A 23,497-nucleotide genomic window follows, 5' to 3' on the forward strand; every position below is an offset into this window, starting at 1 on the left:
CCAGATGTTTAGTGATCAGGTGTGTGATGTACGTGACCAGGTGTGATTCCCTGCAGATGTACCAGAGGTGCGTTAGTTGGGAGGAGTGCGTGTCGTGGGGTTATCTGGTGCTGGCCGAGAGCAGAGAGTGCGTGAGGAGGTGTCCAGCCCAGCTTAAGAAGAAGGGCCACCGTTGTATCCCTTGTCCTGGTAAGTTGCTGAGTTCCTTGTCCTCGTAAGTTGTACCGTCCCTTGTCCCAGTAAGTTGTTCCGTTCCTTGTCCTAGTAAGTTGTTCCGTCCCTCGCCTTGCGTATCTAATATATTGTCATCGTTCATCTAAGACAAGTTACCGGTGGTGGGTGTGGAGAATCGTATGATGGAACGATGCCAGTATTCTAACACGTCACTTCAGGTATACGAAACGCTCCACATCTTCGGCTGCAGTGATGACAGGATTACGTCACGAACCTTAACTAATGACATCGCTTCCACTAACTCCGCTATCAACCTGTGAGATACACCGTATAACTGGAAAGTATAGAGCATTGTAATATCAAGAATCCTTAATGATAATTGAAGATGAGCTGATTTCATGCAAGTCGTCTGTACCGAAGTGTTTGGATCCGAATACACTGGATCCGACTCCGTTCATCTTGCCTTATCATCATTACGATAATACAGGCTTTGCTATAAAACACCAAATGTTGTAACAAGAAAGATATACATGTATAATCAGATGATATGGCAAAACAATGTGTTGCGTGACTACCGTAAAGATTGTACCTTATGATCCAGGCTTCGTGTGAGGATCCTACGAACAGCTGATCTTACCAGTTTTTGCCTCAAAAAAGGGAATCAGAAACCGCATAGATGATCTACATTCCAGGTTCTGAACTCTGTAACGTTCCTCGAGAAATAAAGGTTGAGAATGTCATTGTCGGCTGTTGTCTGAGCCTTCACGTTTCCCCTGAGGGTGACAGCAAGTGCCAGATACTCGTAGTGGGTAGTTTAGATCCAGGATGTCACGGTGTGCTGTGACATTGTCCCCGTTGTGCTGTGACATTGTCCCCGCTGTGCTGTGACATTCTTAGTGCGAGATGTAAAACGGACACCACTGGTGTCCTTATCCACAGCTGCGGTAATTCATTCTTTTACGAGATGTTTTGGGAATCACTTGATTATATACGTGATTATAAAGGCATTACATTTATCATCCTTATGTGTGAAGAATGATCCTCGTATTCCTTCGTTTCAATGGATAGTGTCGGTAATAACGTTAGAGTGATAGCGAAATGTATGAGACGATGTTCCGTGAGGATCACGCAAATTCGAAAGTGTAAACTGACATAAAAACGGTCGAGAAGGACAGATTTAGAGTACATAACTATACCGCTAGGTTCTTATACGTCATCACTTCTCAAAGCTTAACTCCATCTCTTCTTTATGAAAAATCTGCGTCTATTAGCATTTCTTCCAAGCAAAACAAAGCCGACAGTGATACTGTGGTATCGTAGATATGACAACGTGGCGCTCGTTCACGTTAATATCCAGGTTGATGATGTCAGTGGCTTTGACGCAGGAGTTGCGTCGCTGTGCATTGTACGTGTTCCCTTCCCTCCCACAGAGTGTGGCCGCTGCGGCACCGCCACCATCAGGAACGTGCGAGACGCCCAGCTCCTCCGTCACTGTACCAGCATCGAGAACCTCAACATATCCATCAACGGTGGCGGTACGTTGCACATACTCTCTCTCTCTCTCTCTCTCTCTCTCTCTCTCTCTCTCTCTCTCTCTCTCTCTCTCTCTGTTCATACAAACATAGGTACACAAGCTCAAATATGTACATACACAGAAGTACACAAATGCACACATACATAGATTAACACACACACACACCCACACACTGTAAGAAGACCCCTATATTGTCCTCGCCAGGTACGGTTTCCACACACATAATACAGGTTAGCAGAGAGCTGTCGGCTCCTCCCTCACACTAACTGTTCGTCAGTCATGACTTGTCTCTGTGTACATGATTTTCTCATCAAACTTATCCTCGATGACTGACCTGAGAACCATCTCTTCTAGTGTCCTACCAACAATTTCTGTGATATTAACCTTTCTGTGTCTCCAAGCTTCACTTTCTCCATGTAATACGAGCAAAATATTTCAACCTTGTTCATGCTTTCATTTTTGGAGTGATCGCCAGATTCTTGTGTCTATATTCCCAAACATTTACTTTTTATTCATTTCATTAACTTGGCTACACCAGGATGTTCACGTATGTTAGCAACGTTTGTAGTTTTAAGAGTTCTCACACGATCGATCTCTGTCTATGTACCAAAATATACTCGGTTTGTTTTTACATCTCCTGGAGAATAGATTAGTTACGATATCAAATCTTCGGATAGACAATCAGACCCATTTAATTGGTAAAACTTTATCGGTTGTCAGATAGATAGATACGCGACGATGTCATGTCCCACTTTCGAAACAACTCTGGATTTCTGCAGATCATGGCAGCATCAGATTCTGTTTTGTAATCTTCCAGTCATGTTGTTTGCTCAAGCAACTGCTTTCTCTTGCTCTCACAGCCTCTCTTCATCTCCCCGCGCCTGCGCACTTCGCCCTAGTATACCCACAACTTGCAATGTTATATCTCCGGTCTGATACAGAGTTGTTTTCTGGTCACGTATATTGTTCACGGTATGGTTTGTGATACGTCTTTGTTAGGTATACACCCACATTGTATATGCCATTTGAGTCTCGACTGCACGACATATCTCATGATTTCCTCACACTCCTGTAGAGTTAGAAAGCTATAGATGTTTAGATCCTGTTATATGTGCCTTGCATGTCCCTCTTTGTGCAGGAAACTGACGGTCGTATTGCTAGATTAATGGATAGAATTCCCTTGGTACTCTGTCGCCGGAGGTGGCTCGATTCCACCCCACTGTGGACCAAACCCTGATTCAAGTCTACGCACTAGACACACCTCACCTGGTCCAGGTACAGTCAGGTAGGGAACTCTCGAGTTCCTACGTCAAAAGCAAAACACAGCCAGAGGCTGAAAAAATTGTCAGATGGTTCGTTTTTGTTGTCTGAGTAGGAAATATGCAAAAACGGATTCTCTCTAAAACAGTGTAGGAAATGTGAGTGATGAGGAACGCAGCTTAATCTGAGGTGGTATTTTGTAATGTTGAAGATTGTATCATAGGTACCGTTGTTGAGGAGGTGTATCACAGGTTATAGATCCGATCTGTGGCTTAAAATGAGAATACACTTCACACTAAATGCACAGCATCTGAGAATAGGTACCTTCTGTGCGGAAACTTGTTCTGGATTGGCATCTTGCACACCCCACACTCTCTGCGGTTCAAATTGATAACTACGAGTTATATATGGCTTTGCACCCTTCTTGATATTGTCTCTCCTTTACAGAAAACGTAGAGATGGAACTAGAGCAGTACCTGAGGAATATAGAAGTAGTTTATGGTTATCTCAAGATCTTTAAAACGAACATAACTTCCACAAAAATTCTGATGAACCTCAGAAGAATCCAGGGCGAGACGCTTGCGTATAACCGGTAAGTTGTGAGGTGGCCGAAGTTAGCGCCGTTAGTGTGATAAAGACGCTGGCTAGGGACGTGTCCTGGGGACTCCTGTAGGTCGGGGGTCTAGGGGACTGATGTAGGTTGAGCGTTTAGGGGACTGGTGTAGGTAGGGGTGTCCAGGGGACTGGTGTAGGTCGGGCGTCCAAGGGGACTGGTGTAGACTTCCAAAGTATTACTTTGTTACAGTAGAGACTTTTAAAACCTTGTGTTTCTAATTAGGTTTTTCATGTTTTGGAATGTGTTTGTGCCAGTTAGCTTACACAGAGAGCATAGTCAGTTGGGAACTCAAAACCCTTCAAGTTTCAGATTATAAATGTCTGTAAAATATATGAACACGTTTAACCCAGTGCTGTATCTCGACGATGGATCTGTACCATGAAAATATGAAAAAAGACACACAAGATCCCACAATATTATCAACAGAGGACTAGTGCCCAAGTCCACTGGCCTCCATGTCTGGACACGGGGCGTACATACGGAGGTACATTAGTAACCTCTCACATGTACATGTGTTGTAGACAATAGTCTTGCTATACTTTCATGTAATGGGTATGTCATCGTCTAACCTTATTTGCCGAGAGCTTTTCAAAAGACTACTCCTGAAGTGGATGTGCTTTTTGAGATGCCGTCCAGTTGGCTCCAGTGCCACACATTCACTACAGGAGTTCAGTACCGTCCAACCCACTGCCACACACTACAGATGTTCAGTGCCGTCCAGGAGGCTGGTTACTTTCAGTACCATACGCTCATTATAGGTGTTCAGGGCTGGACACTACCATACACACACTAATGGTGTTCAACACCGTCCAGAACGGCTGGTCACCTTCGGTGCCACACATTCACCACCGATGTTTTGCATGGATATAATGACCAAAGTTACTATGAAAGCCTTTATATTATAGTAGAGGTCTCAAGCATAATCTAATGCAAGAATTATGGATTATACTGAAGTATCACATGATGTGTGGTACAATACTGACGATACACTACCTCCCTACCCAGGTACTCGCTGGTCGTACTGGACAACCCCAGCCTCCACACCCTCTCCTCCTGGGTCCTCCCTCCCCACAACTTCACCATCGAGAATGGCAAAGTGTTTTTCCAGAGCAACCCGCGCCTCTGCCTCAACGAAATCCACATGCTGATACCTGCTGCCACCCTGACGGAGGAGTCTGAGGCTGATGTGTCCAGGTCCAACGGTCAAGAAGCCTTGTGTAGGTATCTGTCGGCAGTACACACCCTTTATATATCTTCTTTGTCCACTCTGTCATCTCCGGCGGTGCAGTTGTGCTCCTCCCCAGTCCTGGTGTCAGACATTGTGACCCTTTCGTCAATAGTAGTGGCCATGATTTTCTCCTTTACTTACTTTTTTTGCTGAGAATTTTAGAAAATCATTGAAGTAAGATGTCATTGTTCTCCAGCGTCTGTGAAAGCTTCGTGTTCTCTGTCATGTGAGAAATTATATCGTATTTCAGGGACTTTGATAGTTTCCTCAGGGTTATCATTTCTATCGGTAGAAACTGAGAAGAAATTTAGCATTGACTGGAGCCCAGGGGTTGTTGATCTGACTACTGTATGTATGGAGGAAAGTGTGGAACTTAGTGGGTCTTGATGATGTGCATACATTGTGGTGTGTGGGACTAGGAGGGTCCTGCTGATGTGCGCAGGACGACGGTATGAGACTAAGGGCAGTCAGTAGCGTTGATGTGCACAATACGGTGATGTGGGAACGAGAGAATGATAATGATGAGGGACTGAAAGACCGAAAGAGTTGAAGGCAGCTGCTGTTGTGTAGGGAGTGAGAGAGTATCGCTGAAGTGCACGTTATGATGTCGACTCCTTTTCCTGACGCAGGTGAGAAGACGCCTTTGTCAGTGCAGGTGCGGCCGTCCCCGGTGTACGGCACGCTGACGGTCACCCTGGACGCCGACCACCTGCCCTCCGTCACCGCCTACATCACCTACAGGAAGGCACCCACCAACCTCACCCTACAGCAGGCGCCCTGCTCGGCAGACCAGGGGTGAGTCACACCACTACATCATCTCAACTTGCCACAAGTATTGACTCGCCCACACCACCACAAGTGCTTTATGTGGCATAGTCAACGCCTACGTGATACAGATTCAAATCTCTCTCTCTCTCTCTCTCTCTATATATATATATATATACATATATATATATATATACATATATATATATATATAGTGTTTCCAAGCCTGATTGATTTACAGTGCGTCGAAACGGTTCCCTTGAAATTTTCAAAAGACTTATTGCTGTAACTTTTCCGTCATGATCTTAAAAAGTACCTTAGTCTATTCAAGAATAACATGAAATACACTAGTTAACGACGGTAGAAAATACCGGAGAATGAGGCAGCGTTAACAAATTAGCGTCAGAGTGTGTATATACCCTGGTGTAGGTGTCTGTCTGTGGTGGAGGCTGACCCTGGTGTTACCTGTGTACACGTGTGTCTATGGTTGAGGCTGGTTCAAGTGTAACCTGTGTACACGTGTGTCTATGGTTGAGGCTGGTTCAAGTGTAACCTGTGTACACGTGTGTCTATGGTTGAGGCTGGTTCAAGTGTAACCTGTGTACACGTGTGTCTGTGGTTGACTCTGGTGTAACCTTTGTGTGGCACCACACAGGTGGTCGGTGGTGGAGGTGCGGCCGGAGGAGCCACGCCAAGGAAGGCTGCAGGTGGAGGTTGGTGGTTTGGTCCCCGCCACCCGCTACGCCCTCTACGTCAAGATCCACACCCGCCACACGCCCACGCACCCCGCCAGGTCCGACATCGTCTACGCCACCACCAGCCCCTTCAGTGAGTACCCCTTTCTTGGTCACGTGCCATCTTCTCTATCCGACCCCACACCGACCTCCACCCACTCCTTCACTGTCCACGCTCCACAGCCCCTCACTACCAACCCCTTCAATCCTTTATCCTGGATACAAGATACCTACTTACTATGAATCACCATCCCTATCCTTCATAACTTATCCTATTACTAAACACTCTCACCTTTCACACCTTCACTATTCGCGCCTTTCACTTCCTCTTCTCATCACTATCGTCCTCTTCTCCACCAACCCCGTCACTGCTCACGGTAGTGACGAGGACATTAGCTGGACTGTGTCCAGTGACCTGCTTCTTGTGCCCTTAACCTGTAATGTTTTATTCTGAGGATTTGAATTATAGGGATATTACAAGATCAATTGATGCAACTCTTGTGAAGGTTCTGCTACTATTTATTACTAAAGCATAGCGTTCAGGGACTGAAGGATGACACGTGATATCCATAACGTCACGTGGCTGGAAAGGGAACAGAAGATTGCAAGATAACAAGATGTAGGAGCAGAGGCACGTACGTGTTCAATCATGGGTAAGGGGACACGTACCTGTGTCAGTGTACCCATGACTGCCTGAGCAGCGTCATCCACACAATGTATTTTTTTTTTTAATCTAATTTTCAACGTTACAACACCGGAAGTAGCTGCGTATCCGCCTGAAAATGTTGAGAATGTTGAATCACTTTCACTGTGGCTGAACCATGAGTTAGAATTATGTTGATTACCAGAACTGTATTTAATCACCGGTAAGTCTGGACTTAGCCAACCCTTCATCTTCTTATCTCCCACCTGTTTATCAACCACGAGTCCTCATAAGTTACTGGCCGTCAGACCCTAGCGAGCCGGTGGGCGTGAGGTGGGCGTCCAGGAGCAGTTCCACCCTGGAGGTGTGGTGGGAGCCGCCCCGCCGCCCTCACGGGTTGGTGGACCATTACCTGGTGACCGCCCTCATGCTACCTCCCGCCAGTCCAACCCTCCCACCACATCTGGACCCCTGCAGCGAGCAAGGTGAGTACCCACTGACATTAACCTTTGCCTCACCACGACCCTGTGGTTCTGGGCGCCACAGGCGTGTTGGATTCGAAGTCATGTATGCAAAGAGTTTCACGTGAGTTGAGTTAATGAACACACGCTGCCAACACAGCCCTGTGTTTGGAAAAGTAACAGACACGTACTGAAATACTGATGACATGGTATAAGATGTAACGGTATCGTTCCGTCCTACAGACTGGAGGAGTATTTTCTGTACTACACCTGGTCAGAAGTCGTCTGTGTATGAAAGAACTCTAGGTAGAGTGAAGAGGTTCTCCTGTTTGTTGGAGGAGGTCAACCGTTTTCTTCAAAATCAAAAAGCACTTCTCTGTTGTTCTGACCTTTACAGACACTGAGCTTATGACCCATGGTTGAGAATCGAAAAACTGTAATATGGTCATTATGACGAGTTCCCGAATCTTGGAAAGTAACGAGATAATATTTTCTCATTTTCCTCACTAGCAAGACCTTGATGCCCTCATATCCATCACAGTCCAGAGCGGCCTGCTCGCACCTCTTCCAAAGTTCAGGCGTCCAGTTCAAAGAACATCTTGGCAAATCTCGTGCCTTTCACTCTCTGTACAAGGCCTAGTAGGCCTGAGAAGACCCTAGTAGGGTCTTCTCAGTTATTTCTGATACATGTTTAACATTAAGATCATCTCTTCTAATCTTGGTGTTGCTCATTTGCTCATTCTTGTAACTTCTCTGATTAGTCTCATTGCTCTCAACTCGCCAGCCTAGATCTGTGAGCTTGTCTTGATTGTGAGTGTCTTTACTTCTGATGCGTATGTTATGATACAGTTTTATAATAGTGTGTATTATTGTCTGACAATAGTCTTTTAGGCAAGTAATCTTCCAATTTCAAGAGGTTTCTCATTCTGTCTTTATTCATATCAAGGATCGATGTGCTATCTAATCAATAACTGTAAATAATGTGTAATATATACTTTTACAGGTAAACACACAGAAAATGGTGTATTTTACTCTTATGTTAACAAACCGTATATGAGATTTCCTTCCAGATCACTCAGCACATTTATTTATCATCACTGTTCACCGACAGTTAAGGAAAGTCTTAGGAAGATATCGGAGGAAGTACAGCTGAGACAACGTTCCGCTTTGGAGGCGAAAAAGAAGTGGGAGGAGGAGGAGGCGGACGAGGAGGGAGGAGCTGAGGAGAAGTGTGGTCTAGCCTCCGCCCCCGCCTGCTGCAGCTGCCTCACCCACCGACCTTACCAGGACGCTGACCCAAAACCTCAACAACCTGACAAGTACTTTGAGGAATATCTGCTCCAAGACGTTAACATTAAAGAGTAAGTCTATTCTTTCAGTTCACCTCTCTCTCTCTCTCTCTCTCTCTCTCTCTCTCTCTCTCTCTCTCTCTCTCTCTCTCTCTCTCTCTCTCTATATATATATATATATATATATATATATATATATATATATATATATATATATATGCTGGTAAAACCTCAAGAAAACAGACAATACGGCTTCAAGCGCTTTCGTATGATTACGTTGTCGTAGCGGAGTCGCGCAGTCATGAAAATGTATTTACACCAAAGAGCTTGAACCCATGTTTTGTTTTCTTGTGGTCTTACCTGCATCATATGTACGTTCACTACTTGTGCACTTTTTCTGTGTTGTGTGTGTGTGTGTGTGTGTGTGTGTGTGTGTGTGTGTGTGTGTGTGTGTGTGTGTAGGAAATGAACTCTTTGAGGACAATATGTGGTGCAAGGTGGTTTGATCGTGTAGAAAATGAAAGGGTAAGAGAGAGGTGTGGTTATAATAGGTGTATGTTAGCGAGAGAGCTGAAGAGGATGTGCTGAAATGGTTTGGACAAATGGAAAGAATGAATTAGGAAAGGTTGACAAATGGGATATAATTGTCAAAAGTGGAGGGAACAAGAAGAACGATGAGACCAAACTGGAGATAGAAGGATGGAGTAAAAAAGATTCTGAGCGATCGGAGCCTAAACATGCAGGAGGGTGAAAGGCGTGCACGGGACAAAGTGCATTAGAAAGATGTGGTGTACAAGGGTCGACGTGATGTCAGTGGACTGAAGCATGTGAAGCATCCGGGGTAAACCATGGAAAGGTCTATTGGGCCTGGTTGTGGATAGGGAGCTATGGTTTCGGTGCGTTACACATGGCAGCTCGGGAATGGATGTGAGCGGATGCGGCCTCTCTTCTTCTGTTCCTCGCGCTACTTAGCTAACACGGGAAACGGCGATCAAATATTAGAGCCGAGACCGGGCGACCATCGCTTACTGGGAAATATGGTCCCACCGAATGTTGGAATCAGTATCTCCCGAGGAAGATCGTTGAACGGTCGAAACATTGAGGTATGTCTCAGCTCTAACCCGTGTGTTCCCGTACCATCCTGTTTTCCACATGTCATGATGGATGATATATATATATATATATATATATATATATATATATATATATATATATATATATATATATATATACCCCATGAAAAGTTTTTAGGAGAGTCCTGGTGTCGTCCAGAACCGCTCTGTACTGGCTCCTGCAGCCCAACGTTGCTTTTAGTAGGAGAAAAATGTAGACTGATCTAGAGTGAGAGATTCTCTGATTAGACTGTCCTAGTGATACAATCTCGTCAAAGATGACTTTTCATTCGTGGTTCAAGTAAACATTATCATGCTCAAATATACATTTTAACATTAACTTCTGTCCATTTGTCCTTCATGGCCAATGTTGTATGGACAGAGTATAATGGTCATATCCGGTGTAACAGTGTCTTGAGGGACTTTCTGTGTGTTAAAATGTTTTCTTATCGTTGTATACCAATATGGTCATGAGAAAACAGCCTGCACATGTCAGAGCACATGCTCTCACCTCATGTCATGAACTCTACCCAGTTATGTTTGTATGGCAATCTTCTGTTACATATCTACTTCACCATCAATACCATATCAGCAGTGTTCATGTGTAAGTTCTTTTACCTTATCTACCTGAGTCTTGAGCCATCATATCATGAAGAGTGTTCATCCAGACCAAAGTTTTATAACTTGCCACATTTCTTCCCTGTGGTAGTGTGGTGCGCGCCTCACGCCTCAGCCAGCAGCAGCTCCTCGTCAAGACTGACGCCAGCGCTGGCACCACGCAGGCCGCTCCTCTCACGGTCATTCCACTTGGCATTGACGCCGAGGAGAGTCGGTGGTCCTCTCACAGAGCATCGCTCCTGCAGGTGTCGCTCACGGGCGGCTACGGACCACAGCTGGTGCCCGTGGGGCTTGACTACACCACCTCAAGCGCCGGGTAAGATCCCTCTCTCACTCTCGGCAACTCTGATGAGCAATTTCGTGTCGCATGAAGTAACTGTGGCACTTAATATCTCTGAGGCATATTTCATCTCTACGTTTCTCTGCAAATCAGCTGCAACAGCTATTTTCGTATTCTATAAACACAGACATTAGGAAAGTTTTCGTTCTTATTCTGCTTCATTAGGGAAGTGATCATCTCTGCATTGTGGGATTTGCGCTCGTTCTACTCATCTTCAACACCAACAATTATTTCCCTCCATAGAATTAGAAATGCGCGAATCTTCCACATCCGCAGCAATTTATGCACCGTCATAACCAAGTCTTGCCAAGATGTAATACCTTACTTTTCTTTTACTTTATTTCTGCTTTGGTGAGAGTCTGAGTATCATGGTAACACCCAAGTCATCGCCGCACGCAGCTTTCCATAATTCATCTCCTGCAACGTGAGGTAAAACGAGTCATTTTCACCACGCATCATCAATGCTTTGATTTACCTCCTTTGTGGTGTCGTTCGCTCTGCGTTCTAGATCTGAAAACGGCCACCTATGAAAGACAACCTAACCTGACCTCATTTTCCTGTCCCACTTTCATCTTTCTCACTCGGCCAAGTTGAATCTCATAATGTCTCCCACTGAAGCCGGAGCTTGGTTAGGGTCTCTTTGTTGGTTGTCGCAATTCTGATTACTCTCCCATTTTCTCATTATCTTAGCTTGATGCCTAAATATGTTCAGGAGAAATTCCCATCTTTCTGGAAAGCTTTGACTGAGATTAGGAATAACAGCGGTCCCAGGACGAACCCCTATGGGACTCCAACCCTCTGTCCCAGCCTTAAAAGACGTGTATTTTCATTCCCTTTCAGACACTAAGCCCACTTCACAAGCCATGAACATAAAGACGTTGTACATTGTCTTGTGTCGTACCGTGACCCGGCCAGATATATGAAAACTCTTATTCTGAATGTTGAAATATATATTCTTGAAGTGAAAAACATCGTCGCTTTGAATAATACCGACAACGTGTATCTTTGTGACCGACGATTCTTGTATACCTGCAGGAGTAGTGAGGTGAACGGTAGTGGGAGCCAGCAACAGCAGCAGCAGCAGGTCTTGGTGGGACAGTACCAGCCTCACGATCCTCGCCTCCTGCACCTCACCCCTCGACACACAAACGGTCAGCGTCCAACCATAAACCGACTTCCTCAATTTTACCACCAAAGTGTAAACATTCTATAAGTGTGTGTGTGCATGTGTGTGTGTGTGTGTGTGTGTGTGTGTGTGGTGTGTGTGTGTGTGTGTGTGTGTGTGTGTGTGCTGTGAGGGAGTAGTGTTATTCATGAGGATGTAGCCAGAGAATCAGGTTAAATGATGATAAGAGAAGAGCCGACGAAACATCCAAGGCTGTCAAAAGGGATCGATGATTCTCAAGCTCAAAATACCTGTCAAACTTTCTTTGATTTTGTGGAAATAGCATGGAAAAATAACCTCATAACACTACTTATCTGAAGATCAGTAGGGCTCTCTCTCTCTCTCTCTCTCTCTCTCTCTCTCTCTCTCTCTCTCTCTCTCTCTCTCTCTCTCTCTCTCTCTCTCTCTCCTGGCTTTTCTAAATATCTAGATGGCAAAGACACTCTTCAAGCATAGTGGCGAAAATAAACGGCAACATCTCAGCACAGGCAAATATCTTACTCAAGAAACTGTCCCTAACATTCATATTTGGCCATTTTGTACCACCCTACTCCCTCTAGAAAAAAAAAAAATTAAACATGTCCAAAAACCATCACCAAGATACCAAACCACATAATGCCAGTAGTACCAAGGTGTCATCATCATCTTTCTACTATCTACACCAATTTCCCTACCAAGGTTTCACACCATAAGATGAGGTGAAAACCACATTGGCAGCTTTTGGCTTCGTCCTAAATCTAGCTACGTCTGTGTTGGTATGTAACGTCGCGTGGTTTGTTCAGATTCCCTGATGATGGTGGAGGGAGCCACACACAAGACTCACCTGACCCTCCGCCACCTGCGGCACTACACGCTCTACACCGTGGGTGTGGTGGCGTGCCTCCCGCCCACCAACTGCACGTCACTGCTGCCACCCACGCACGATGATGGCTCGCCTACTCCTCCTCCAGCGGCGGCGGCAATACAGCCATACGTCCAGTGCAAGTTGTGTTCCAGGGTGCCGGCCACCACTGTCGCCACCACCGCTGCCAGCAGTAAGTCATCTACACACACACACTCCCTCCCCTTCACACACACACACACACGATAACACTGTGTACATATGTACATCAGTGTTCACCGACATCTATACACACTGGCATGATTACCCGCATATGAACACACTACCACGATTCTAAGACCTGTAATGTAATAAGGTTTCCCTATGTTGTTCAGTATTGCTGCTTATATCTACTACTACACTGATTAGGTAGTGGTTCGTAGGGAACAAATATATGAAATAAGTAACTTATACTTAATTTCATAGAATACAGTCATTTGTGCTACTGACCATAAGTCAGCACGGACCAGACATGGGTTCAAATCCTGGGCTTGGCAGTCGGACCACTTCCAGCCCAGGTGCTCATCCTCCCCTCGGGGCTGGTCGATAAATGGGTACATGGCTTAGGCTGGTGGTATATGTGTGTGTACGTATATATAAAAGGTTAAGAGATAGGGTAGCAAAAGTTAATCAAAAATGTTTAAAACTTATCTGAATGAATTATGATAAGATAAAAACTGAATTACACTTACAGATGACAGAGAATATTCAAACAACACGAAGTAGGCACAAGTTCTCTAACGTTCTGAGGGCCATCCACTTTCCATGGCGTCTTGTTTCAACACCGACTCATTAGTTGGTCGTTAGTGAAACAGACGCCAGGGCAGAGATCTTCAACGATTTTATATTTTTGCATTTTTCTTTATATTCAGTTCAGAATACAGCTCATGTCCCGAGTCCAGCTCCATTCCTAAGTGGGGGAAGACATTTTTTTTGTAAGATATTGAAAGTAAAACAACAGGACACTGAAAGAGACGAAAAAATATAAGATATTTAATCCCTTAGCTACAATCCTACATATAAACATTTGCTGTAGAGAGTGTACATGGCACCAGTGCCCATTAGCTTGTGCCTTTGTGCAGGCTGCATCATTCCTATTAGCATTTAATGCAAGTAGCATCATGCAGGACTCAGTTCATTGCAGCGCCATAGTCCAGTCAGAAACACTAGCCTTGCAGCAGCACAAAGCGATGCGCGAACTAACTAACGCGTCATCACCACCTTCAGTCACCTCAGACCTGGTGCCGGAGGGCTCCCTGCAGGCCTCTACGCACAACACCTCCTCCTCCTCCATCACGCTCTCCTGGCTGCCCCCACCCCAACCCAACGGCGCCGTGCTCTCCTATCGCCTCCAGTACACCACTCAACGGGTAGGTGTCTCAGCCATCACACCACACCGCTCGGGTAAGTGTCCTCTCCCACCACTACCACCTCCACCACATAACTGCCGAGGAGTGTCCATCACACACACACACACACACACACACCGTCACCCCCTCCCCTGCATACTGATGGTCCCGTCCTTCACTACCTCCATCACACACCGCTGACCATCCTCACATTAACCTTTCTAATGTCACAGTTGTTTCGCGTAATCATTGAGCAATCATAGGTCAGCCCATGAGTACTTGCGTAACGTAACCAGTAAAATGTCCAACATTTGGTTAGATTTAGGCGGGAACATTTTCAACGTTCGTCGTTTTGACCACATCATTATTAGCTTTGTGACCTTAAATATTATAGATATCTATGACCTTAAGTATTATAGATATCCATTCATTATGTACTATTTATATATCATTTCCTTCCTTCAAATCATCTTAGATTAGAGAAATGATTCGTCATTTTGCACTTTTCTCTCATTATATTTAAGATCCAGAAGTTTCCTCGAGTTCCTAATTCACCGCTGGCGGTCTCACTTCTAGGGTCAGAGGACGATGTGTCTGAGCCAGCAGGAGTTCGAAGCTGGAGGTCAGCAGGTGGTTCTGAGCGACCTGGCGCCTGGTAACTACACGTGCAGGGTCAGGGTCAGGTCACAAGCCCAGTACGGACCATACTCTGCCCCTGTGGTCTTCACCATCCCGGTGAGCCTAAGACCCGCACTTCCTGTATACCGATGGTAAAGCTATGTGAGGCGCGCCGTAGTCTGGCACGGGCCTTTGTCTCTGGTGGACTGCCCGTCACCTCCCTCTCCTATCATAATGCCTGAATCATTCATACTTTGCTCTCTGTGTGTGTATGTACATATATGAACACACACTGTACACTATATATATATATATATATATATATATATATATATATATATATATATATATATATATATATATATATATACACGCATACATAATATCGCTGGCTAACTCGTCAGCGAGGTAGCGCCAGGAACAGACGAAGAAAACCTACAGTCTCTCTCCGTCATGTGTAATACACCGAAACCGCAGCTCCCTGTCCACAACCAGACCTCACAGACCTTTCCCTTGTTTACCTGATCTTTTTCAGTCCATTGACTGTATACCACAGCATTCCAATTCACTTGTCCGTGCACTCCTTTCACCCCATTGCGTGTCCAGGCCCCGATTTCTCTTTTTTTTTTTCAGTCCATCCCACCATCCACAATTGGGTTTCTCTGTTCTCCCTTTTCTCTTCAAGTATGATACATATATCCTCATTGTCAACCTTTCCTCTCTCTCTCTCTCGCCATATGTCCAAACCATTTCAACACATCGTCTTTTCTCTCAATCATAATCTTTTTATTATTGCACCTCTCTTACTCTTTCGTTACTTACTCAATCAAACCACCTCACACCACATATTGTCCCCTAACGTTTCATTTCTAACACATTCACTCTCCAGTGTTTGGCCTTATCTATAGCCCACGACTCGCATCCACATAATATTGTTGTGACTACTATACCTTCAAACATAATTTTCGCCTTCCCAGTTAACGATCTCTTTCCACACATTCTTCAACGCTCCCAAAACCTTCACCCCCTCGCCCATTCTCTGACTCACTTTCGCTTCCATGGTTCCATTTGTTGCCATGTCCACTCTGAGATATCTAAAACACTTCACTTCTTTCAATTTTTCACCACTCAAAGTCACACCCCAACTAACTTGTCCCTCAACCCTGCTTATATTCACATTTACTCTCAACTTCCTTTTTTCACACACTTTTCCTAACAGAGTCTCTAACTTCTACAGTTTCTCACTCGAATCTGCAACCAGCGCTGTATCATCAAACAGCTGAATCATTTCCCAGGCCTTGTCATCCTCTATAGCCTTCATTCCCCCCCATCTCCAAGACCATATATCACCGACATATTACATGCTTACTAACCTTACCAACCGTGCGTGTATGTGTATGTTCCTCAGGATAGCCGGTCCCCAAAGGAAGGCGGAGCTGTGTGGCCTGTGGTGGTGGTGGCAGCAGTGGTGGTGGCCACGGCGGTTGTATGCTCCTGGCGACGGTACCGGGCAAGGTACACCATCCCCGACACGCTCGACCACGTCGATGTTAACCCCTTCTACCGAGGTAAGCACACCCACACACACACACACACTCACACACACACTTCCTGCCTTAGGAGTCTACCTGTATCATAATAAGGTCCTTGCAGCACTCAGCACGTCCACTGAGAGTCGGGACCGGATGTCATAAAGTGTTGTGATGCGAGTGCGTCAATGTGCAAGAGAAAGCAGGGCAAAGGAGGGTAAATGCTTGCCGTTTTCTTGACAGCAGTTACACGGTGGGCATGAAGGGTTTTGGGACATGCTGAAACGGTGTTTGTAACGTTGTAGTGATGGATGATCAAAGCATAAGTGTGTTTCGTGTTTGTCTGGGGAGTGTTGTGTCAGATGGGTGAATGTCTTGTGGGTTAGAATTTAAGACCGAGTTGGGTTGTCGTTGGTATAGACTTTGTTGGGTTATTTCCATGTCTTGTGCTATATCTGTTGTGGGTGGGGCATCTGTGAGTAGAGGTTACTGAAGCGTGAGGCAGGGGTAACGCTTTTTTGCTTCTATTTCAGGGTAGTTATGGAGTTGTTTGCCTGGGAGAGGTCTAGTGCTGTTGTGTAGAATGAAATATATACAGAATCACATATGCATGTATTTTATGTACACAGATGTTTATAACTAAAGGCGAAAATCTGATACATGAAAGAGATCAGTAAAACTTTAACCTCACAGGATGTATTTCTTCGTTAACTATGTAATTAATCTAGTACACAGTAGAACGTTTTCTGCAGCTGCCTTAGGTGGGGCAACGCTCTCTCACGGTCGCTGTCATACTCATGGTCGTTATTTTTGGCATATTCATGGTCATTATTTTTGGCATATTCATGGTCGTTATTTTTGGCATATTCATGGTCATTATTTTTGGCATATTCATGGTCATTATTGTTGGCATATTCATGGTCATTATTGTTGGCATATTCATGGCCATTATTTTTGGCATATTCATGGTCGGTATTTTTTCTTCTCTGCAGAAGGCTTCGGCCCTTCAGAAATGTTCCGCGACGAATTCATCTTGTGGCGGGACGATCTAAAGGTGCTGCGGGAGCATCCGCTGGGTCATGGTTCCTTCGGCATGGTGTTCACGGGGGAGCTGAACGTATCCGGCACCAGCAGGAGGGTGGCAGTCAAGACTCACAGCGAGACAGCCTCCACTGACGAGATCAAACAGTTCCTTAAAGAAGCCGCCGTCATGCAGTTAGTCGAGTTTTGTTTGTGTGTTCGTGTTTGTGGGAGTGAGTAGGCATCAACATGTGCGTGTGACAGTGGCTGTGTGGACATTGTTTCTTGTTACTGTATCCTCTGTGGTTTTTCAGTGTTCACCTCAATGGCCATGTCATTACTGACGACTTTGTGTTTGAACATGAACTGTCAGAGGGGAAATACCCAATGATAAGCACCAGTAGATTGCTCCCACCACGGCAGCATGGTCGGTGGAGCGTTCGCCCTCCAGCCCAGTCGTCCGTCATTCGATTCCGGGTTGGAAGACGTCGCGAGAATCGATGTAGATATGTGGCATCAGTGGGTGTGGCACTCGGGTGTTTGCTCTTGCGAGACGGTGACAACGGACATCGTCTTCTGTCTGGCACCATACGTTACCTTCTTGAGCACGACGGTATGACACCCTGGGTAGGAAGGCCTTGGCTTTTGATTTGATCCTTCAGGGTCAAGTTAAAGGACACGCCATCATACTAAAGGGGTCGTAACATCGAGCTCAAGGCACAGACAGACCATCGCGCCCTAGAACTTGTGTAGTCGTGCTCAAGAGGTCAAAATTCTCGGTACCAGTTCAGATAGTGATTATTTTTCATTTTTCTGTCTTTGGAAGGAATGATCATTTTGAAATGTTCGGCTCACTCTTGCACCACTTAGGTAGATTAAGTGTGAGAGTTTGTCACCAGATGGCGCTATGAGATAAGGTAGTGCATGACAGTGCCACAAGGTGGTGGTGTAAGGCAAGGTGGAGTGTGAGTGTTGTCACTGTTTGGTACTACGCAGTGGGCTGCAGAGTGACTGGACGTGCATGTATTGTTGCAGGGACATCGTGTGTCATCACGTGGTGCGGCTGCTGGGCGTGGTGGGCGACTACGCGCCCGTGTACGTCGTCTTGGAGCTCATGCAGGAGGGAGACCTGAAGACCTTCCTCAGGAAGCACAAGGAAGCCATCTCGGACCAGGTGTTTGTCTGTGTTGTGGGGGTCGGGAATGGGGTGGGAGGCGTCATGAACCAGGAGAGAGCTCTGCCTTCTTTGCGGCCCCTCTCCTTGATGACCTTCTGCCGTCATACAGTTTTGATCGAAGTTTTCCGTACTATCAATCTCCACAATTTCATCACTTAATTATGTTCGTCCACTACTCTAGCACTTTGAAATTACGTGCTTATATCTTTTCTAACAAGTTTCTTGCTTAGCTTCTTGCTATGGTTTCCTATTGCTCTATCTTCATTTCAACCGAAAATCGTTTCACTATCGACATCCAACTGGTTTTAGAGATTGGAAGGTTGTAATTAAGTCACCCCTTACTTTTCTGTCTTCCATGGTAGGTACGTTTATGGCTTCTACCCTCCGGCTGTAGATCGGCAGTCTTCATTCTGGTATCATCCTTGTTGCCTTCCTCTAGACCTTCTCTGCTGTCCTCTGAGTGCAGTGACCAAACTTGAGCTCATATTCAGTCTTGGCTCATCATACATAGTGAATAGTCTGCTGAAACCTCATTATATAAGTACTTAAAAGTGTTCAAGTGATTCTAGCATTTACCAGCAGATATATTGTCTCCTTTGCTCGTCTCCTAAGGTGGGGTTTCTAGCGACGGGTTATGTAGAATGTTTGCTTCTAAGTGTCTTTCTGACACAGAGTCCTTCATCTTGCATTTTCGAAGACAGCTTTCATTGTGTTCTGTTAGTGTACATTCACTCAGGCTGAATTTCATCAACCAAGTGTGTGCGTGTGTGTATGAGAATATGGCGGGGAAAGGCGAAGAATTCTGGTGGGGGCCATTGTTTTATTAACACTACAATTTGTCATTTTCTCAAGGATTGATATTTTGCTTCTCACGAGGTGCCTGTATCAACGCATCTAATGAGAATGGAAGTAGTGATTACCGGTCCGCTACCTTTGACATGCGCACCAATTTTTAAGCTTGTGAGACATTAAATACACGAAGAAGTATTTCTGGATGCTTAATAAAAATGTCGAGGTGCTTTACTAACACAGAAGGAAATAATGTACAAAAGAGTCAATCTAACCAAGCCAGAGAAATAGTGAGGGTGTCTCATTCTAACCAAGCCAGAGAGATAGCAAGGGTGTTTGTATTTCAGAAAGTGCTGGAGATGGCGGTGGAGGCAGCGGACGGCATGACCTACCTGGCGTGGCGTCGGTTGGTGCACCGGGACCTGGCCGCCAGGAACTGCATGCTGGACCACAACCTCACCCTCAAAATAGGCGACTTTGGCCTCTCCAGGAACGTCAAACTGAGCCAACACAGGACGAGTAAGTGCGCATGCTGGATACCACACCACTGGCCGGTCTAGGTCATCATCTTAACACAAACAATTTTATTTCTATTTCAGAAAATGAAGATCAAGATCTTCCTACTTTGGTCTGGTGTTGATCTGATACTGTAAAGAAAATGGAGACAGTGCTAAAAAGGGGTTTACCGCCCTACGTTCTTGAGTCATGCCCAACAACTTATTCAGAATAATTCCAGTAAGTTGGAATTAAGTGGACAGGTAAAGGACGACGATGAGGAGGATATGTTGTGTCAAGAGATCATCAGAGGAATGAACGCGTTTTAGGACGGGATGGTCAAGTAAAACATAGACGATAGGATAGTCCAGATGGTATATATTAGTGGAACTGAAAGTGACAGAAGGAAAAATAGATCGCGTTAGAGGTGGATAGATACAGTAGGAAAATATATTAGGGCTACAGATACTTTATACGATGTTACCAGAGCAATGATGGGGAATGAACTCGCTGAAGGTGTTTTCTGTATATGTGGTGTGGTTGGAGACGTTAAGTCTTTTTTGATGATTGGGGTGATTGTACAGAGTGAGAAAGTAAGTACTTTCGGAAATATTTTAGTTCATGTGTCACTTTCACACGCGCTGAACCTGTGTTGAGGATGTATGCGAGTGATTTTGGAGGCTATATGTATGGTTGGTCCAGCCCATGAAACTCGAAGCAGACCTAATGATGATATGAGAAGTAGGAAGAATTACAGATCCGAAGCTTCAGACACAGTGCCCATAGAAATGTCCTCTTACCTTTGGTGCAGGCGAGTGTGTGCCGGCCGTAGTGGTGCCAGCGGAGGGCCACGGGGTGCTGCCCATCAAGTGGATGGCGCCCGAGAGCCTGCAGCTCAGCATGTACAGCAGCCAGAGTGATGTGTGGAGCTACGGCGTCCTCCTGTGGGAGATGGCGACCAGGGGCGCCACACCCTACAAGGTAGGCAGGGTGGTGGATGGGGAAGGAAATTCTGAAAATTAGGTCACAATCCAAAAGTTTGGTGACTTCAAGAGGAACGTTAACTTGTAAAGCGAGCCTACTCATGGGGTCAAACGATACAAGCTAGATTGTAACGAGTCTTTCAGCAGGTGAGTCTTTTCGCATTTCATAAAATGTGTGTGGACTTCATCCCCCCTTGTAGATAGGAAGAGACAGAAGAACGTAACATGGATAGATAGATCAGTAGAATGACAGGTTACATCCACTACCCTGGGCCAACCCTCATCATCCACTATAAAACCCACATCAGGATATTCAATGTCTTGCAAAATGACACTACAGGCTAATACTACATTAAAATCACCTACATCTTAAGACCTTATTGCCCTCCTGGGCACCATTACCCAAACAGTCAGCCTCCACTTGCGTAACACACTTGTCCCTGGCGTGAGGTAGGGAGTTTCATGTGACTCTGTGACTGTGGTGTCTTACAGAACAATACCAACGAGGAGGTGGTTCGCCTGGTGGTGGAGCTGCGCGCGACGCTGGGCCGCCCGCGCCACTGCCCGACGCCGCTGGGGAAGGTGATGCGCCGCGCGTGGAGCTACGACCCCAGCCACAGACCCACCTTCAAGGCCATCACCTCCTTCCTCCTCAAGGTGATTGATCACTACAACCTCCTCCTCAACCTCCTCCTACACACTCGTGTCTTCTTGGATTGCTTCAGATGAAACTTATCCATATTGTCCACCAGTGCGAGATCATGACCCAACCTGAATGACCCCATGACCTTGTCCTATGACCTTCAGACTTCAGAAAATCCGAATTGAATAAAAAAGAAAAAAAAAATCTTGACCATCTTGTTCATACAAACTCCAGTCCTAACTCCTGACTCATAGACCTTGACCTTTGAACTGCAGACTTCAGAAAAATGAAAATCACAGAGTGAGAGATGACGCCCTTCATCGTGTGTGAACTTCCTGACATCATCACCCACTGAGTGACGGTGCTGACGAGTGTACGGATGCTTCTAGTTCATAGCAGGTACATTAAGGAAGGGAAAAAGGCTATTACTGTATAACATTTTGCCCAGTATTACCCAGTTCATCTTATGCAATATTATTGGCTATAGAAAATAATGAGTGAATTGAGTGCATATATATATATATATATATATATATATATATATATATATATATATATATATATATATATATATATATAACGAGTTATGTAACTTTCACTTGATACGAGAGAGCTTAAAGCTGAAGGAGTTTTTTGTATTTCTTTAGTAATGACTTTCCCTTATTGTTTTCCCTGCAGTACGTGAAACACGAATTCGAGGAGAGGTTCGAACAGGTGTCCTTCTTCCACAGCCTGAGAGGAGACGACACCAGGTGAGGTTCCTCCAAGCAAAACAAAGATATACTAGATTTATCATGGATTTACTTGGAGACTGACTCCAGTTAAAGGAAGTATAGGCATATAATAAAGTTACATAAGGCTCGGTATCAATTTAAGAAGAAAAATATTACTCACATAATCATCATATTACTTGAATATGTCAGTTGATATTAGTTCCACATTTTATGATACCTCGGATTTATCCAGGAGCCACACTCAGTAATGCAATGTTCTACTGTTTCTTGTTTATACGTTACGTCTTCAGCCCTTGGAAACACCCAGCCCCGAGGTAAGGCCTACGTCTGAAAAGGTAACTCAAAAGAGCGAATTTCTTAACGTGAATTAGATCAAAGTTTGACACGGAAATCGATGAATTTCTTCATAACTGACACTGACTTAGATATACGTTATCTGTAAACCATCGTCAGGGAAGGTGCACAGGACCCTCCAAGTTAAGACAGAACTGTGAGGACTTCAAGGGCGGGAAGGACAGTTAACACGAGACCTGATGGTCCATGACGAAGCTCTCTGACGAGGGGATAGTAAGTAGTACTGTTGTGAGGTCATGATCCTGTACATGGCAGAGGCAACAGTACAGAAGGAGGAGCTTCCTTGGTCTATGGTGATAGCTTATTCATTGGTGGCTTAGGTAAGTGACGACTTTGGTAAGTTTATCAGCACTTAGAGGGTTGGAGAACAAGCAAAAGTGTTATGCTATAGAGACGAAGTTCACTCGTACTTTGTTCTGAAAGCAGGAGGTTAAACCCGTCACTCATCAACGTTATGTAATTCATAGCATCATGTAATTCATTTGTAATGTAAACAACTTCAAGATTCTTTTTGTGTGTTTGTGTACGAATGTATATGTGGGAGTGCACTCTGTACATCCTTTATAACAAGTGTCTTCTTTGATTTCATGTTATAGCCTCTGTCTCTAATATCCCTGCATGTATCGAAGATCTGTGCGTGTGCCTGTGTGTGTAAATGCGATGTAAATAGACATTTTGAATGACTGATGTGTAGATAAGTAAAAACGGTAGGTGTGTACATGAAAATTGAGATAGATAGATATTTACAGGTATGGAGTTAGATATCAGTATCAAGTCTTTATCAGCTTAGACAGAAAATAAAAATTTCATTGTCTTTGTAATCTCCTAAAAGAGTAGAAATGTGGTTTACAACTTCTGTTTTGCTAATTCATCATAGTCCACTGCACAACTTTTCTAACTCCTATCTATCAGCAGTCATAATCCTTGTCATCATATTCCTTAAACTTTATGATTTGTGTCACTGTTAGCCACTTTTTTTAATAATCT

General features: G+C 44.9%; 1 protein-coding gene across 1 annotated transcript in view; it reads left to right on the top strand.

Moving 5' to 3' along the window:
- LOC139767255 (insulin receptor-related protein-like) overlaps positions 1–23,497 on the top strand; it is a 310,767-nt gene that overhangs the window by 278,672 nt on the left and 8,598 nt on the right. The window contains exons 8-27 of the mRNA XM_071696417.1: positions 57–189; positions 1,605–1,709; positions 3,416–3,560; positions 4,590–4,801; positions 5,442–5,607; positions 6,233–6,405; positions 7,263–7,439; positions 8,527–8,776; positions 10,526–10,750; positions 11,810–11,925; positions 12,722–12,973; positions 14,047–14,189; positions 14,745–14,903; positions 16,195–16,354; positions 17,308–17,530; positions 18,371–18,509; positions 19,649–19,820; positions 20,608–20,777; positions 21,272–21,436; positions 22,101–22,174. Coding sequence (XP_071552518.1) covers positions 57–189; positions 1,605–1,709; positions 3,416–3,560; positions 4,590–4,801; positions 5,442–5,607; positions 6,233–6,405; positions 7,263–7,439; positions 8,527–8,776; positions 10,526–10,750; positions 11,810–11,925; positions 12,722–12,973; positions 14,047–14,189; positions 14,745–14,903; positions 16,195–16,354; positions 17,308–17,530; positions 18,371–18,509; positions 19,649–19,820; positions 20,608–20,777; positions 21,272–21,436; positions 22,101–22,174 — 3,359 coding nt within the window. The remainder of the gene's footprint in view (positions 1–56; positions 190–1,604; positions 1,710–3,415; positions 3,561–4,589; positions 4,802–5,441; positions 5,608–6,232; positions 6,406–7,262; positions 7,440–8,526; positions 8,777–10,525; positions 10,751–11,809; positions 11,926–12,721; positions 12,974–14,046; positions 14,190–14,744; positions 14,904–16,194; positions 16,355–17,307; positions 17,531–18,370; positions 18,510–19,648; positions 19,821–20,607; positions 20,778–21,271; positions 21,437–22,100; positions 22,175–23,497) is intronic.

The sequence above is a fragment of the Panulirus ornatus genome, chromosome 4 (genome assembly GCF_036320965.1).
Source record: "Panulirus ornatus isolate Po-2019 chromosome 4, ASM3632096v1, whole genome shotgun sequence".
Classification (NCBI taxonomy): domain Eukaryota; kingdom Metazoa; phylum Arthropoda; class Malacostraca; order Decapoda; family Palinuridae; genus Panulirus; species Panulirus ornatus.